Genomic DNA, 17,232 nt, shown 5'->3' with positions numbered 1-17,232 from the left:
GAAACAATGATCAGCTGTTTTCCGGATTGTTTTGTTTTCGTTTCGCGTCCTCTGCTAGCGTCTATTTTGATGGAATGTGCTAGAAATTTGTAACGAAGCTACTGTTGTAGGTCCTCAAAACATAGCAGTTTGCAGATTTTGAGAGCATATTGTAATCTGAGTTGATTTGTACTGTGAAAAGAACTTTTACAGGTAAGTGCGTCATATTTTTCACATTTAAAGGTATTCTGTCGGTCGGACATCCGGGCTATCTCTAGTCTCGAGCCCAAACTGCATGTGGCTCACGGTTTGTTGTGAACAACAGAAACCGACTGTGAAGGAGGCTACATAGCGATGTTGCTGGAGTGGCATTCAATTTCGGAAAAAACGACACTCGACCATGGAATTTAATTTTAAGTTTGTCAGTATATAAACGGTAAATCAAGTAAGTTTCTTCCACTCTGAAGACTTAGAAACTGTTGTTTGATTCCACTGACTATTTGCGATCGAAATTTACATAACACCAATGACAGAAATCATCAACAAAAATCAAATTAGGGACTTGTTTTCACTCGAACATCATCAACCGGAAGTGACGTGACACGGACCGACAGAATATGTGTGGAATAGGGAGACATGAAGTCCATGTACAAAGACCAGAATTACATTTCAAATGTACACCAAGGTATTCTTCCCTAACTATTTCACTTACCATGTCACTGTTGCCCTAAACATCATTGAAATAAGCTTCCTTGGTTGTATTATGTCTCTGGAAATTTATTGGTCCAAATTTGTAGTCAATATCCTGAAATTATGTGTCCTGCTTGTAAGCTACACCATGCTTCAAATGGTGTTGATCAAATCTAGCTCTCAAAATGTCTGACAAAACAATCCCTAACTTTTGACCTTTCATAAAGACATGTGTTATTCTACCAATACCCCACAGAACAGAGACTGTGACTATGAGGTTGATGACACATCAGCAGTTGAAGCATGTGCTATAACATGTGCAGGTGCATGGGTGAATGAACATGTGGACTCTCAACCAGTCTCTTGTTCAGCATGAATTGGGCTATTGACCACATGGCAGTGGTATCAAGGCCTTGTGCATGTGTCTAAGGTCTGATTTTGGGTCATGTTGTGAACATATACAATGGACATGTACAGCTGAATTTGTCATGTGGATATTTTAACTTTTATCAATAAAGTAAGTACAAATTGGGGATCATATTTTTCAGATATGGAATAAGGACTTTGAGTGCATTTTAAAAGTGGTATGTGTGTGGGAATTTTTATAACTGGTGCAGTTATCATGTTTTGAAATATACACTCTTTGACAGCTCTCTCCGTGCCTGTTTGAATGCCTGGTTATTCCATGTACCCATACACTAGGTATGGGTACATGAGACCAGGTATAATTTAAAGGACAACATTTTCTTTTCATTCATGCATTTAAAAAAAAAAAAAAAGCCAGTCTTGTTTTTTTTTTCTTATGGGTTCAGTTAGATGCGGAACTCAGTCCTCAATGATAGTCAGTCATTTATCTTTTGGTCGTTATATGACTATCATTTGAGGGACTGAGTTGTTATAATATATCTTCCGAGGTGCAATTTCAGACAATAGCTGGGGATTAGTGGGGCAGAGGTTATCTATTGAATCCTTTCATGACCACTGAAGCATAGTCAAGACTGCCAAGGACACTGGTACAAATTGAAAGACCATCACAAAAGAATGCATGCATGTCAGGTCATCGACACCAATTTGGTGTTTGTTATGACACAAATTTTGTGTCTGTTATGCACCTCGAAATATGTACCTTAAAGTCTGTATCTAGGGTTCAGTATAGAAAATCATTCATGCAATCCAAATGAAAGTGAAAACTGCAACGTGGAAGAAGTGCCCAATTGCAACAATAATTTTATATGCCATAGCTGTGCAATAAACTCCAACGTGCAAAAATGTATTTAATATTTAAATAAAACTAAAAGTAAAAGTATAGAACTTTCTGCTAATTAGCCAAAATAATTAATTCTCGATCATGAGAGCCAACTTGGGTCCGCACAGTTATTTGCGTTGAGCGTACTACGCAAATACCGGCGCTTACGGCGCAAACACAGCTTCTGTGAATTGACCAATCACACAGTCGTTGCTCAAGGTTTCGTTCATGCAGCTCAGGTCGCGTGATCGTGTTATTCTATGAAAAGTACGCTGACGCAATGGTACATCCTCTCATGTTCTCGAGAATTTGTTGATTTGACTATAGACATTGTCTTTGTGACTTGCTGCTCTAGCCTTGTGTTGATTGATGTGTTTTTATCTACATGTAATTGTATGTCCCGGGTGAGGGTCACTCACTACTTGACTTGCTACGCACCCGCATCCAAGAAAAACATCGAAAAGGGTACGTTTTCCACCGCACAGCATCGTCGACATCTTTTTGATGCTGATCACTCGCACAGTATCTTTGAATTGAAGAGATCGCATCTATGATTGCAGACATATTAAATTTAACACAGGTGATGAGTGCAACCTACTTGTAGTGCAGGGCGATATGTTCAAAATTGTTTTAACCTATTATTGCTATGGTACCGGTAGTTAATCCTGTTACATCATCTATTCTACAGCGAAAGCGAATATTTGAGTGGTACTCTTGCAAAACATGAGCTGTACTGCAGAAATTAAATTAAGATTCCTCTCTGTGTCTGAGCCTAGCAGCCTAGCTGGGGTGCACTGAGCAAAGCTGATGACACAATGGGGTAAACTTCCCACTTTTGCTGTAGTTGGTCCATGCACCCAATACCCAATGCAGTATTGGGTGCTGGTAATTCATTTCAGCGAAGGCACAGCACATTTTGTGTCGCCTATAATTTGTAACTCAATGTTCAAAATCATTCCTTGCATGAATTTTTAAACTCAGTACGGTAGTCATAATTTTTAAGAATGGATTCTGCTCAAATTCCTATCTATTGAACCTCTGCTATTTAACCATTCCATACTTTGGTACAAAAAGGATGCTATAATCGCAAAAGACCTATCTACAGTAGCGTAGCCAGGGGGGGCAGGGGGGGGCAGAGCCCCCAAAAAATGAAAGAAAAGTGCCCTTCTGACAAAAAAAATGAAAGAGAAAATCAGGAGGGCAAAGGAAAAAAAAAGGGCAAGGAGCCCCTTTTCTAGCAAAATTCAGGGCCAAAATAGTGTAAAATACAAAATTTATGCGGACATTGTAACAATAAAGCCCTTTTTAGCCGGATAATGGGCGAAAATAGTGTAAAATACCATTTTTTCACGCTACGCGCCCACATCATCCCACTCAGGCCCTTTTCGTGAAGCTCGAAGACATACAGTCTCTATGTATTGTATGATGCAACTGCAATTTTTTTCGCCTGTGCCCCCAAAATTTTTTTTTCCCCCCCGACCAAGAAAGCTGGCTACGCCCTGCCTATCTACATGAATAATGAATCCTGTTTGTCTTTGACTGTATATAGTATTTATAATACTTCACAATGTTTCTGTAGAAGCCATGCGCGAAGGAATGTGAGTAAGCAGAGAGTTGAAATTTTGAATAGTTGCAGAGTTGTTGTTGCCCTAGTCCGAATAATCAGACCCAGAACAAAATATTAATTTCTGACATGATACTGTACTGGGTCTGAACTGTTTCCATATGAAATCTTGATGGCAAATTGGACAATAGAAGCACATGGTTCTACGTGACAGCTTTTTAATCCCTATTCATGTTACGTGAATCACGCTATTGTGGACCATCCTGATGATACTTGAGTGTTTGGACAAGCGGAACGGTCTTTTGTCGAAATCGTCCTCCTTGCCGAATACGAAAGTCAGCGTAATAGTACGGCACTATTGTTGCCCCTGGGTTGTTGCCGCCTTACATGTAGGCCTATGTGTTTACTAGTTACTTGGTCTAAATCAGTTACTGTAAAGTTTTTAGAAATTTATTTTCAGATCAAAAGCATGCCTCTTGAAGACAAACCAAAAGAGGACCCTCCATCACAACAGGATGGAGCTGTTGGTGGTGCAGCAGATGATGGGTCCACTAAGATGGATGATGATACTAACATCAACACCCATGAATTAGATTCATCAGGAGAAGGAGAAGTCTTCAAAAGGCAGAGAATCAATAGTCCTAAAAGGCCAACACATAATGTCAGTCCTGGTGGTAAGTGACTTGAATAGTATGATACAATGCTTTCATGGTTCCTGGAAAAATCAAAACTACAATGGAGGCAAAGTCATTTTATGATTTCCTCTTAACAGTCCAGCAAATGAATACATTTCTTGCTGTATTGATGATTGGTCTATAGTTGCCATTCAGAGTTGGACTGACTCTTTGTAGTGGTGCAGGAAATTTAAATTTCAGTGAAATTGATCCTGGTTTAAATCTATTTCTGGGATTGTAAATACTTGTCAGACCCTTTAATCCGTCTAGATACTATACAACCTCCTTCAATTGGGATATTCCAGTTGAAATACATTAAAAGAAAAAAACATATGACCTTCAGTTGCAGTGCCAGGATTTGGGTGGGGCATTGGGAGGCTGGCAGAGTCAATTTCATCTGGAATGGATTTCAACTGGAATGGCCCATTATTTACTCCTTGACACCACAACATTGAAACAGTCCCAAACAGTGCAACATCCCATTATGGCCACTGTAACAGACTACCTTGGCCTTTCAGGTGTTAATTTGAAATATTTTCTCTGAACTGTTTAGATATTGAATGCATGATTTTGGATATAAAAGTCAACTTTACAATTTCAAACTTGCCTCTTACCCCTTTCATAATACTTTTATGTCCATAGCATCACCAAGAAAGCATGCCACATTCGAGGAGCTACTAGCTCAGGCTGGGATTGTCACCAACATGGCTTTGGCTCATGAAATAGTTGTTGATGGCAACTTCAAGCTTCAGCAGAGTGATTTTCCAGAGAACTCGTGAGTAACTTTTTCTATCTTAAAGTTTTCCACTTCATCAAAGCTAAACAGCTATCTCCCTTTCTTGGCTGTCACCGTCTTTCTGAACTTGGATTAGGCCCTTTATTTTTCTTTCTGTCTGTCTTTTGATTATCATGCCTTCCTGCCATCTTTCTTTTGAGTTTTGACATTGTTGAATAAAGTGTATAGTGTAGATATAAAGCTAAAAAGATATAAAGCTAAATGCATGAATTAGATTAACCATACCAAACATCAAAAACCTTCCATTCACAAAGCATCTGCAAGCGCAAGTATCCCAGGTGATGCGATTGCGTCATCATGCAAACAATCATATGGGCGCGGAAAGCTTGCCTGGCCAAGGGAGGGCGCGTGCAGTTCACATGTCTGGCACCCGAGGGGTCCCTGGTTCAAAACCGCACCCAGAAAAAAGTTCTCTCATCTTCTTTTTTTCCTTCCTTCCTTTCTTCCCCCTTGCCATTGGGTTTTAAAATTAGATTTGATCTGTTATATGCCTGAGATTAATAATAAATAAACCACAGTGGATAAACCAACGGATAGAAGCATGTCATGTAATAAGTTTATTATGGAACCTGTTGGCACACTTTTCACATCATGTTGACGGATCCATACATGTGGGAGACCAGAAGGAGATAATTGAAGTGATTAGTGGTTTTCAAATTATTCCTTTTTCATATGGAAACTGGACTATAAAAGCATTTTCTTTTAAATCAGATGGTCATAAAGATCTGTCAATATAATACATTTATGTTTATACAGAATTGAGAAGCAGGTGAAAGAAGTGATGCACAGAGCATTTTGGGACAGTCTTAAGGGTCATTTAGAAGAAGATCCACCAAGATATGATACTGCTGTGTCTCTGCTGGGAGAAGTTAAAGAGGTGAGGTAGTGTCAACTACATAGATAAATGTAGATCGCTGAGCTTGCGCTAGTATGTTGCCATTTCATTGAAAACCACAGATCTACAGACTGAACAACCCATTTATAAATAGGGGACCTAACAAAAACAGCACCAAAAAAAAATGATAACTAAATTTACTTTAGCATGTGTGGGTAAATAAGTTTAAATGAATCACATATTTTAGCACCTTCATCTTTACTGTATGCCATTGTTTTAGCGTAATATCAGTGAATAAAAAAGCAAGCACACTCCTAAATCTAGTACATTCGTCCCGTTGCCATACAAACTCTACCACAATGATGAAGGAGGCAGACTGTGTCGCGAAAGTGGTTATCGATCTGCTCCAATTTTGGACAGGCAGCTTGGTTGAAAATGACGGGCAATACATCACTGTATAAAACAGTACCGTATTTCGTCAAATAATTTCCCAAGGGGGGGGCGTTTATTAGAGGTCATTTTTAGCACGACAATTCCCGTTAAAATCATTAGGTAAGCTTAAAAGTCATGCTAAAATGACGAACTATGAACTTTTGACACTGACATTTGGTTCACTTCCGGGTTTCTGATGCAGATTTTCGCCATTTATTGCTGTTATTACCGACCATGTGAGCAACTTGGTAAGCTTACTACACAAGATAGCATAGAAATATCGGAATTTTTGAAACATCTTGGTTGAAAAAAGTGGTGAGGGCGTTTATTTGAGGGGGGCGACTATTTGACGAAATACGGTATGTGGTTTGTACACGACAGGTACATGAACTTCTGGATGGCCATGAATTATTTGAAATTACCATAGTTATGTTGATACCTAAAGATAATTCTCTACCATTTTCTTTTCAGTTCATGTTTTCCATTCTCCTCCCTCATCATGAGAGGTTGCGAGCCCAAATAGATGAAGCCATTGACTTACCACTGATCCAACAACAAGCAGAACAGGAGATCCTAGACGTGATGCATTATGCTAATTTCATCATTGGTATCATGAGTAAACTATGTGCACCTGTCAGAGATGAGGATATCACTAAACTCAAAGAAATCACAGATGTTGTACAACTCTTCAAGTAAGAACCTCTAAATTTGTTGACTTCATTCTATAGTGGCGTATGGTGGGGCACCATGTATAAATAACTTTTCGAGAAAATCAGGCTTGAAGAAATGCCAATATAAAATCAAGTTATGTAAATCAGACACTCATTATATATATTAACTTTGTAGTTGATGTGAAATTTCTGTTGTGCATGTAAAATAAATAGATGTTATCAATTTTTATTGAAGATATTTATTAATCTAGTGATGCTGTGGTTTTGCCCGGAGGTTAAAGTTCTGCACATGAGTTGTTTTGACTTTTTAGGGTATACAAGCTGTATCAAAATGATTGGTACCCGTTAGTTTTCATTGATAATGGACAAGTCTGGCACATCTACATTCAACATAAGATGCAGATACTTTTTAGATTATTGTATACATAACAAGTCATAAATTATACATTCTAGAGATTTCAACAGTATCCTATGTTGCATTTTGAAGAGGCATGCTTTTCAATAAACATCAGAATTGATGGGTACCAATCATTTTGATACTCCATGTATTTGAGGGTATCAGAATATCTTTAGTACTTCTAGGTACATGTACAGGTGAAAATTGAGTTAGTCAGTCAAAGACAAGCAAACCTCTGTCAATCTACTCATTGAGATACATTGTATATTGGTCCTTTCACACTAGCACCTTGTGAACCATCTGTTGGATGATCATGTAACATAAATCCCAACATTTATTCATTTCAGAGAGATTTTCAGAGTGTTAGAATTAATGAAGCTTGACATGCTGAACTTTACACTGCAAAGTTTGAGGCCACACCTCCAACACCAGTCTGTGGAATATGAGAGGGGAAAGTTTGCAGAATTCCTTCAAACACAACAAGGTAAGGAGAATTAGTATTAATAATAACCCATGGGTCCCCCGGGGCTCCATTCTGTGACCCCTTGTTTTCAGGTCTCAATAAATGCTTGTTATACTTTGTTCAACTTGTTGCTGCACACATCAATCACAAGTTGGACAAAGTAAAAAGTACATACAGTGTATATGTCAAAATCAAGCTATTCTATATAGTACTATGAAAATCTCTGATGTGGTTTTGATATAGTAATGTATGTGACTAGCTGTGACAAACATTGGAACAAGTCAGAGTCTTATCATTTTGTATTTACAGGAGGAAATGCCTGAAAATGTGCTTTTAAATGAAAATAAGCCAGGTTCATTTTCTTTTTTACACAGGAGTAGTTGATTAATTAAATTTCATAGGAATGTCATCTTTTCAGGCTCATAAATCAAAAACATACCCTTGCAACTTGTTCTGTGTTTTGTTGGAGCAGATGGCATAGTTTTGGTTACTCTGACCAAGTTATATATTTTAACAAGTTATATCAACAGGACTAGACTAAATGCTACAACATGTGACACTGTTGTTTTCATGTTTTTCCCTATAGATGGTTTGGAATTAACACGTAAATGGCTTGAAGAGTCTGCTGAAGATCTGAAAACCAAAGTACAGCAGTCAACACCACCTAGCACTACAGCTACAGCATCAGCACCATCAACAGCACGTCCTGGGTTAGTGTATGGCCCTGCAGCTATCTTGAATCATGGTTATGTCGGGTTATTGAAATGGAAAGAAACAGAGCTGTTTCCAGAGGTATGGCTGTTATTTTACGTTCAATTTCATAATATAATGCAAACTATTTATTTTAGTTCTTCTAACAGTGAAAAAAGCAGAACTAAATAAAACTATTTTGCAGATGATTCCTAATCCATGTAATGCATTTTAATGATTTCTGAGAGATTACTTTGATGGGAGCAAACAAATTTACAGACCAACGTCTATCCTTAATTTGTCACTTCAAAAAGGACATGCGCAGCAGTTCTGAGAGTTACTTTATTGGCCTATAATATGCAGTGGAGGATTTGCCACGTCACCACCCACAGAGAGTTTACATACGTTCTTGGCATAATCACCATACACTGGGGCTTGAAGAGGCAATAGAAGTGAAAGGTTGCTTCAGTGCACAACATGATGGCACCACCAAGATTTGATCCTGCATTGCAACCTTGAGACCATGAGTTGGCAACATGGGAGCACCACCATATCCTCTCTGATGTAGACTTGAAGTAATTTGAAGAGACTTTACTGTTCCCAAAAAATGTATCCATTCCTAATAGACTATGCCATTGTCAATTTTTGATCCTTAAAAATAAGTTAGTAATCATGATGAACGCATTTAGTTGAACTCAAAATTATACTGATGTTTGTCTCAATTAAAGTATTCAATAAATAGTCGTAAAGCAGTTAATATAAATAGTAACAGTAAAAGTAAATTAACCTATATGTGTATTATTGAATGCAACATATATGTCGGTGTAATTATAATGAGTGCTCACTAACTGAACAATTCTGATATTAGATCTACCAGTCTATTTGATCGCGAAAGCCCAAGTAAAAAATATCGTCTATGAACTTTGGATTTTGAGCAGGACTTTGTCCCTAACACACACTGTCAATCATACGTATGCGTACGCATTTCCTCCTTTGGGGCTCATGCATTAAACGCATCAACATCTCAGTATGTGTACATTATTTTGTACAATCTCACTCCCTACAAGTGATATGCATTTATTAACCTATAAGTCTATATACCCTTACTGCATGAATGAATAATTTCTTCCTTTCATATGTTACTTTTTCAGACAATGACAATGGATAAAGGCAGAATTATTGACTTGAGTGTACAGTTGGAGAGAGCTGTGCTATTAGCATCAGTCCTGCTTGTCACTTATACCAATGTTGGTGCCGCTATTGCTGGCATACAGGGATTCCCAAGCAGATTAAAACATCATATGATTGTACTATTGGAAGGAGTAAAGTGAGTATTCCAATCAAAGTTTGTCCTAAAATATTTTGCAGAGTGGAAATTTATGAATGAACTTTGCGCCATACGTGTTCTTAGTTCTGACTTTGCAACATACGGTAGTTTGCACTTGTCAAAGGTTTACTGCAAAATATTATAAAACTAGGTGTGTAGAAGTGAGACATTATTTTCTGTTCTTCAGACTTGTCATTTGGCATAAACAAAACCACTAACATGTTCATTATGACAAGCTCCTCTTATTGATACTGTGTGAGTGTGATTTATAGTTCCTCTTTATGATGCTCTGCATCCTTATATATCCTTAATCAGGGCTGTTAACTTTTTGGAATTGCTTGGCATGAGATATTGTTGAGGGGCGTACGAGGATGGTAATATAGTTTTCTGACTAAAATAAATTATTTTTCGCTACGGCACTAAAATGTGGGGGGAAGGGGTAGGTAGGGACAAAATTTTGATGAATGCATGAGATTTTGTGTGAGATTTGACATCCCTGAACTAAATGGTTGACATCATACATTAAGGATGCAATGCAATAAAGTATAGGCCTACACTTTACACTTTACACTCCAAATTCTGAGCTGTTATTAATCCTTACAACAATGCATTGTTGTTTTCCATTATAGGGATTATTCAACAGTTATGCCCAACATAGCAGAGGAAGTTTGCAAGGAAGTGAACAAGTGTCTGCAAGAAAGACAAGCACCAGTACTAACTCCAGAAATACAAGAGGCACTCAAGGCACAGGTCATTGCTGTGGGAGATAAACAACACTCAGTACACCAGCTATTAGGTAAGTTCATTATAGTCTTTAGGTTTGCACCTATGAAAATCATGTCAGACTCATTCTTGTGTGACTTTTGTTGTGCCATAGTGCAACTGCCTATCAGCGCCTGTGTACCATGCTGATGTACCATGCTCTGTAGTTCTAAAATTATTTGTTCAATAACAAGCACAGTCAAAATGGTCAATATGGACACAACTGCGCAGTCTCAGATCAACAGAATCTGATGGAAAAGTCAGACACTTTTTTAAAACATAAGTTTCTCAGTTATCAACCCAGACAGTTGATGAATGAGTGCAGCGGTCTTTGCTATCACCCTTTTAAAACAAAAGTGAAGTTGCAAGATCCCGTTCAAATCTACACAAAATGAGAGATTGCATTTATATTAATGAAACTTTTAAGTATTTGATGGTATCAGGGAACCTCAAAGCCTCATACATGTTTTAAATCAGGGATTATCATAGGTAAAGTAGTCAACAAATGTGGTTTGAAAATAACAAAATGGAAACCATCCAATGTTTTTGTATCGCCTGAACATTGTTCAAGGAGGCACTGACCAGTCCTAGATTCTGCATTGATTATGTAGGGTGTGTGTGTGGCAGGGCTGTCAACTCTCACGCATTGGGACACTTTCTCACAGTCTCACGCCAAGGTAGTATAATCTCACGCCTAGGTAGTTAATCTCACGCAAAAAGCTGAAAAATAAGTAAAATCTCACGCATTGTCAAAATAATTTGCTGTCCCTACAACCCCCCCTGCTTTTCAGATTCTCGAGCGCCGTGGCTCAAGTAATCATGGGTCAAAATGAACAATGTAGTCGGAAAATCCCGGTGCGTCTCTGACTCACGCCAAGCAATTCCAAAAAGTTGACAGCCCTGAGCTGGTGTGTGGATGTATGTATCAATATTGACTGATTTCTATACAATATATATATCTAACTATAATTTCCTTTTGTATTTGTTTTCTACGCAGATTCAAGAGCAGAATCATTCATTAGAATGATCATCTCACAACCTTTGAACTTTGACCCTACGGGTAAACTACCAATGGGTCTGACAACTGTGGAAAGACAGCTAATAGAGCTGAGTAAGCAGTATGCTAGATTATTATCACATAACAGAGCTGTATTTGGACCATACTATTCTGAAATTATCAGTAAAATAATTCAGCCAGCTTAATTGTTGTCCTTGTAGTAAATGTAGTAAGTACAATATTGACTGCTTCAAGCTCAAAAAGGTCAACTTCATTTGTCTTCATATTATTATAGTATTTGAACATTTTTAACTGGTGCACACACCAGTTAAGGACTATTAAATAATCATTGGTTAAATGGTGTGGACATTTTATGGGTCAACCTGGCAGGAAAAAGTGTCAGGTCGACCCATAAATCCTTATCAATATTATCAATTGTCAATAGACCACCTAAGTTATCATAAATTGGTTTTTGTCAGGTCAACCATAAAAGTTTGACCAAGTGAGAGCTACAAGTTATCACTGTTCATGCAAGACCTGTGTGGTGATTCTAATATTATATTCTTTGATCAGGGATGTTGGGGTGAAAGGTCTGCACATAGCTTTGTGGGTATCATAAATTGGCCAGTAATGTTAAACTAATGATAGTTTAATCATGTTACTGTAATTAACAAAACCACATTAACAGAGTTTATACATGTACCTCTTAAACCTGGGTGATAATGGTGATACAATGTATATAGAATTTTTTGGATGCCAAAAGTTGCATAATTTTGTGATAAATATTTCTTCACAATGAAGAGAGTCAACTTGCAAATGAACATATAATGTGTGTAATTGTATCCAGAAAAGATTTCACAATAACTATTTATGAAATTGATGTACAACAAATATGGTTACAAATCTTGGGTGTTGTTTGTTTTATTTGTTTTTAGAGATCATTGTATGGGGTGTATGTCAATTACAGCATAACTTTATGCATAGTTGAACCACTATCCCAGTAAGGGAACAACCCAAAAGTTCGATGAAGCCCTATAAACGAAAGTCCTTTCGTTAGAAGGCTAACCCCCTCCCCTCTAACGTAAGTGTCAAATATCGAAAATTACAACCCGTATTCATTGGGCACAGGGTCGTCGCTATGGTCGATGGGGTTGTGGAGGGGTTTGACATTGCTAGGATATTGATCACGTTTTAAGAAACAATAACTCTATTTTATTTTGAACTATTTTTCTTCATAAAAAATTAGGACTTGTTGGATTTTCAAATAAAAAATAATCAAAGTGCGGTACAGCTGCTTAAAAAAAAAATGAACTTACAAGTTGCAGGTTGCGAGTACTGCACTCTATTATTTGAAATCATTTTGAAGCAACCACTGTAGAATGTCAATATCGTACGTCAGAAAATACTAAAATTTTATAATTATATATTAAATCCTTAATAAAAGATCAACTTTGACCAATGTTTTAACTACTTTACAAACATAATTGGACTTTTTGACCCCCCTCGCTCCCTAATGAACGGACATTCGCTTATATAGGGCTTCATTGAACTTTTGGGTTTTCCTAAAAAATATAATCGTTTTATTATCTCAAACTGATATTATCTCAAACTGATATTATCTGGTATAATACTGCGTGTACATGATACACGTTTTTCCCTAAAAAATATAATCGTTTTATTATCTCATACTGATATTATCTCAAACTGATATTATCTGGTATAATACTGCGTGTACATCATACACGTTTTTCCCTAAAAAATATAATCGTTTTATTATCTCAAACTGATATTATCTGGTATAATACTGTGTGTACATCATACATTTTTGTACATACAGCTACTTGTGATTCAACCCTTGATATGCAACTCACCTGTCTCCACTAAAGCTTTATTAAGAAAAACAAGCATTACATGTCGGTAATTACAGGTTATATTAATGATAAAATTGACAGAGTCAAAGATTTTATATATAGCTTACACTTACCAAATCAACGATGTGACTGTTTAGCTTTTAATATATACAGGACAGATCCAGGGTCCACCTGGATATACATTGTAGCTAGTGTATGTAGCAGGGACTGCCTTTTGAGGAGAGCAAGAGCAATCGCTCACCTTAAATCGGATATAGGAGAGTGATTTTTAGCACTCCTTAGTTGACCATTCTCTCCTTACATTCTGTTGTAAATGCTCTAAACAGCTCTCCTCGAAGACTCCAGAATAGCTATTTATGCTCTCCTGCAAATTCCAAAAGACAGTCCCTGATGTAGTGTTTCTGTTTGTGTATATGTGTTTGTAGTGTGGTGCAAGGCACATCTATAGCAATTAAGTGTATCTATGTACATGAAATTAATATATGCACATGAGTCATGACCATACGACTTGTTGAAATCATACCATTGTCTTCTGTGCATTATTATTTATATTCATTTCTCAGTCAGTGACTGAATTGCCAACATTTTAAAATGAAATATTTATTACTGAAAACATTAATTTTTGTTTCATTATTTTTACCTTTCTGACATTTGAGACCTGTACTCACAAAATGAGTGAAAAGTTGCCAGGAAGAGAAGGAGATATTTTTCATTTAGCATACCAGAAAACAATAGAAACAAAAGATTTCTTTGAAATATTGACTCTTGAAAACAAATTGAGGGAGCAATCCTGGTAATTTATTTTAAAGCTTATGATCCAGAAGTTATGAAGCTGACCATATATCAAAAATAAAGATTTGTAACTTTCCTCTTGTTTTGTGGGAACAGGTCTCATTTATGGTAGAGTATTAATACTCCACCATTAATGAGACCCTTAAAAGTTTCATCAGAACTTTCATGGACATTGTTAATAGGTAGGTATTCATGTGGTTACATGAAGGGAATTTTGAAACCTAAAAAGTACATTACAAACTAATTAAAAGCTGGTAACATTAGATATGTAAAGTTCATATAGTTTCTTTTGCTGAGTGGACAGTATCTCCAACATAAAAGGTCAATTCTTCAATATTTCAATAAAATAATGTAGACTACATATCTAATTATATTGGAAATTGCATAGCATGGAAAGGTACTATTTCAGAGTTGTGTGTTGTACAGCAATGTGGCATTGATGGGGCTATTCTTGTTGAAATCCATACACCCCTTATGGAAGGCATGACCTTAATCTTACACACACACAAGGGATATAGACTTCAAATTGAGTCACCCATTCAGGTAACAACATTCACTGCATGTGTGGAAGATTAAGGTCATGTTGTCCATAGGGTGGATGCATGGTTTTCAACTGTATAGCACATTATTTTTTATATGAACTGAAAATTTAATGGGTCCTTCTATATATCATATCAATTGCTTGGAGCACAAAAACAGGTAACTGCAGGATTGAACCCCGGTCGCTGGATTACCGGTCCAGAGTCTAACCACTGTCCTACCTGAGTTCAGAGTCGGTACTCAGGCAATCTCAACTCAAGTTCCCATGATAACTCCAGACCTGCCAACTGCCCCTCATTTTAAGGGACTGTCCCTCATTTAGGGTTTACCAAAGTGAAAAATGAGGGACAGTCCTGTTTTCTGAAAATTTCAGTGATGGCAAATTTAAATGTAAGAACAGCAGAAAATGATGAAAATGACCCTTTAAAATTTACTATAGCATTCTCTTTAGTCTATTGTGATAAATTCAGACCTGCAAAACCTTCTCTGAATTCTGAAAGTAGTCCACACCTCAAGTCTTTGAATTTGTTGGTACCTGGTTTGTGTACCTGTACAAGGTTTTGGTCTCAATGTCCCTCATTCTGACTTCGGTAGGTTGGCAGGTCTGTAACTCTCTCATTGTGTCTCAGCAGCTAATTATAATATGAAATAATGAAGAAGGAAGAGGCCTACATGCTTCACCCTAACAGGGCGTAAGACAACGCGAGACACAAATTAATATATGTGAGGATCGGAAATAATAGATGCAAGCCCAAGAAATTACGATTTAAATGATGTATTTAACCTGTTTGGTAGTTAACCTGTTTGTTCTCCAGGTAGCCTTAGCACTTAAATTTTTTGTGCTTCAAACAGTCAATACTGACATGATGTTTGAGTATACATAAGTCTTGATTGCATTGACTAAAGCATTCTTGTGGAAATATAGATTTGAGTCTTTTTTTGTTATTAAAAAAAATGTGTATGGAATGTTTTATAGAAGTTGCTGAATGTATATAGTGTACATATAGAAACTGGTTGATAAGCATGTGTGCCATTTAGGGAACAGACCAAAAGATTGATGACATCCTGTTAAAAAATATATGATTACTCTTGAAAAGGATGGGTAAAATATCAGTTAAAAATGATTAATTTCCAACATTTCACAATTTTCAACATTTCACATACATTTTAGGCAGGGAAGGAGGGCCAGCCTTCTAATGAAACTAATTTTGTTTATTGTACATAATTGATCTTTTGGTTTGTTTCCTTATACAAAATGTCTGTGATTAGGCAAAGAATTGAAGACCAAATTAAAAAGACTAGTTAGCGTCTGACTTCATGGTAAAAGTGCTGTGTCATTGGTTGCCGACCTGGGCAGTACGGCATTTTTGGTCTGGTTTACAGGACGTCATACACAAACTAGTCTTTTTAATTCGGTCTTCAATTATATACAGTGTGAATTTTTCAGGGAGACTTTGTCAAATAACTGTTTGGTCATGATGTCATCTAATCGATACAGACTTTCAACAGGAATATGTATATTTTTTTTATTTATTCTTATACCTGTGACCATTAGAAAATGCACCCCACAAATCAATTACTATAGATGTCACAAATATGATTGGTTTGTTAGAAATTGTTGGGTTTTGTGTTCGAGCACAGATGATGTAAAGAACATCTCCGGTTAAAGGAAAATTTCATAGAAATGGTAATAGATGTCTACACCAGAGATGACACAGGTTGATCTGAATTCAGGTATTTTGTAAGTTCAAATTCCTCTGTTTTTATTTAGCATGATTTTTCAGGGTTTTTTGAGTGAAACTGAGTGGCATCTCTGCTACACAGATAAAGATTAAATTTGTTATATTGCTTGAAATGGTGTGTTTACTAGCATGTTAACATGCGCAAAATGATTAAAGATCAGGGCTAATATCATTCCATCTAAAAATTGAAGCAGAATCCCGTTTACAAATCTGTAGTACTTAATGCACCGAGCATTGGCTGCTTATGAGATCTGTCGGACTCCCAATTTGCAATTGTGACGCCAAACATCTATGATGCCTGAAAAGGATTCTGCTTCTTTATAATTGAAATGGTGCTTCATTTACTTCATATTACAAGTAGTTTAAAGGCTCATTGAGGGATCCCAGGGACAGTGTAACAAGATTACCATTGTGTATAAATTGCTTAAAACATAAGTTATTAAAATTGTCATTAGGTATTTCTGAACTGAAAAATTTTGCAGTAAACAACAGTATTGACAAAGTTGAAGCCCTATTCAGATACATGTATCCAATTTATCTACATGTATGTATGACGCACGTACATTGTATGTAGAGATATTAGTTTCATGTATGTGTTATTTTGTCTTTAATATACACTGCTTTTGGTTTAACCACTCACAGGCTATATTAGCACATCTATTGCTAGTAACAAAGGTGCAAAAAAATTTTGATGATTTTTCAAATTAGCAAATCACTTAATAAATGAGTAAATCACTGTCTTTTGAATGATGAAAGGTTACAAT

At 36.7% G+C, this 17,232-nt stretch overlaps 1 protein-coding gene across 1 annotated transcript; it reads left to right on the top strand.

Moving 5' to 3' along the window:
- Positions 1-14,832, top strand: LOC140137747 (T-complex protein 11-like protein 1). The gene is made up of 10 exons (XM_072159513.1): positions 1-192; positions 3,940-4,153; positions 4,796-4,928; positions 5,706-5,826; positions 6,688-6,908; positions 7,632-7,768; positions 8,334-8,539; positions 9,589-9,764; positions 10,394-10,560; positions 11,524-14,832. Exons 2-10 carry the CDS (start codon positions 3,949-3,951, stop codon positions 11,727-11,729), a joined length of 1,572 nt encoding a protein of 523 aa, XP_072015614.1. The 5' UTR covers positions 1-192; positions 3,940-3,948; the 3' UTR covers positions 11,730-14,832.
- The last annotated feature ends 2,400 nt before the right edge of the window (positions 14,833-17,232 follow it).

Source organism: Amphiura filiformis, chromosome 17 (assembly GCF_039555335.1).
Source record: "Amphiura filiformis chromosome 17, Afil_fr2py, whole genome shotgun sequence".
NCBI lineage: Eukaryota > Metazoa > Echinodermata > Ophiuroidea > Amphilepidida > Amphiuridae > Amphiura > Amphiura filiformis.
This window is presented reverse-complemented; position numbering and strand designations above follow the sequence as displayed.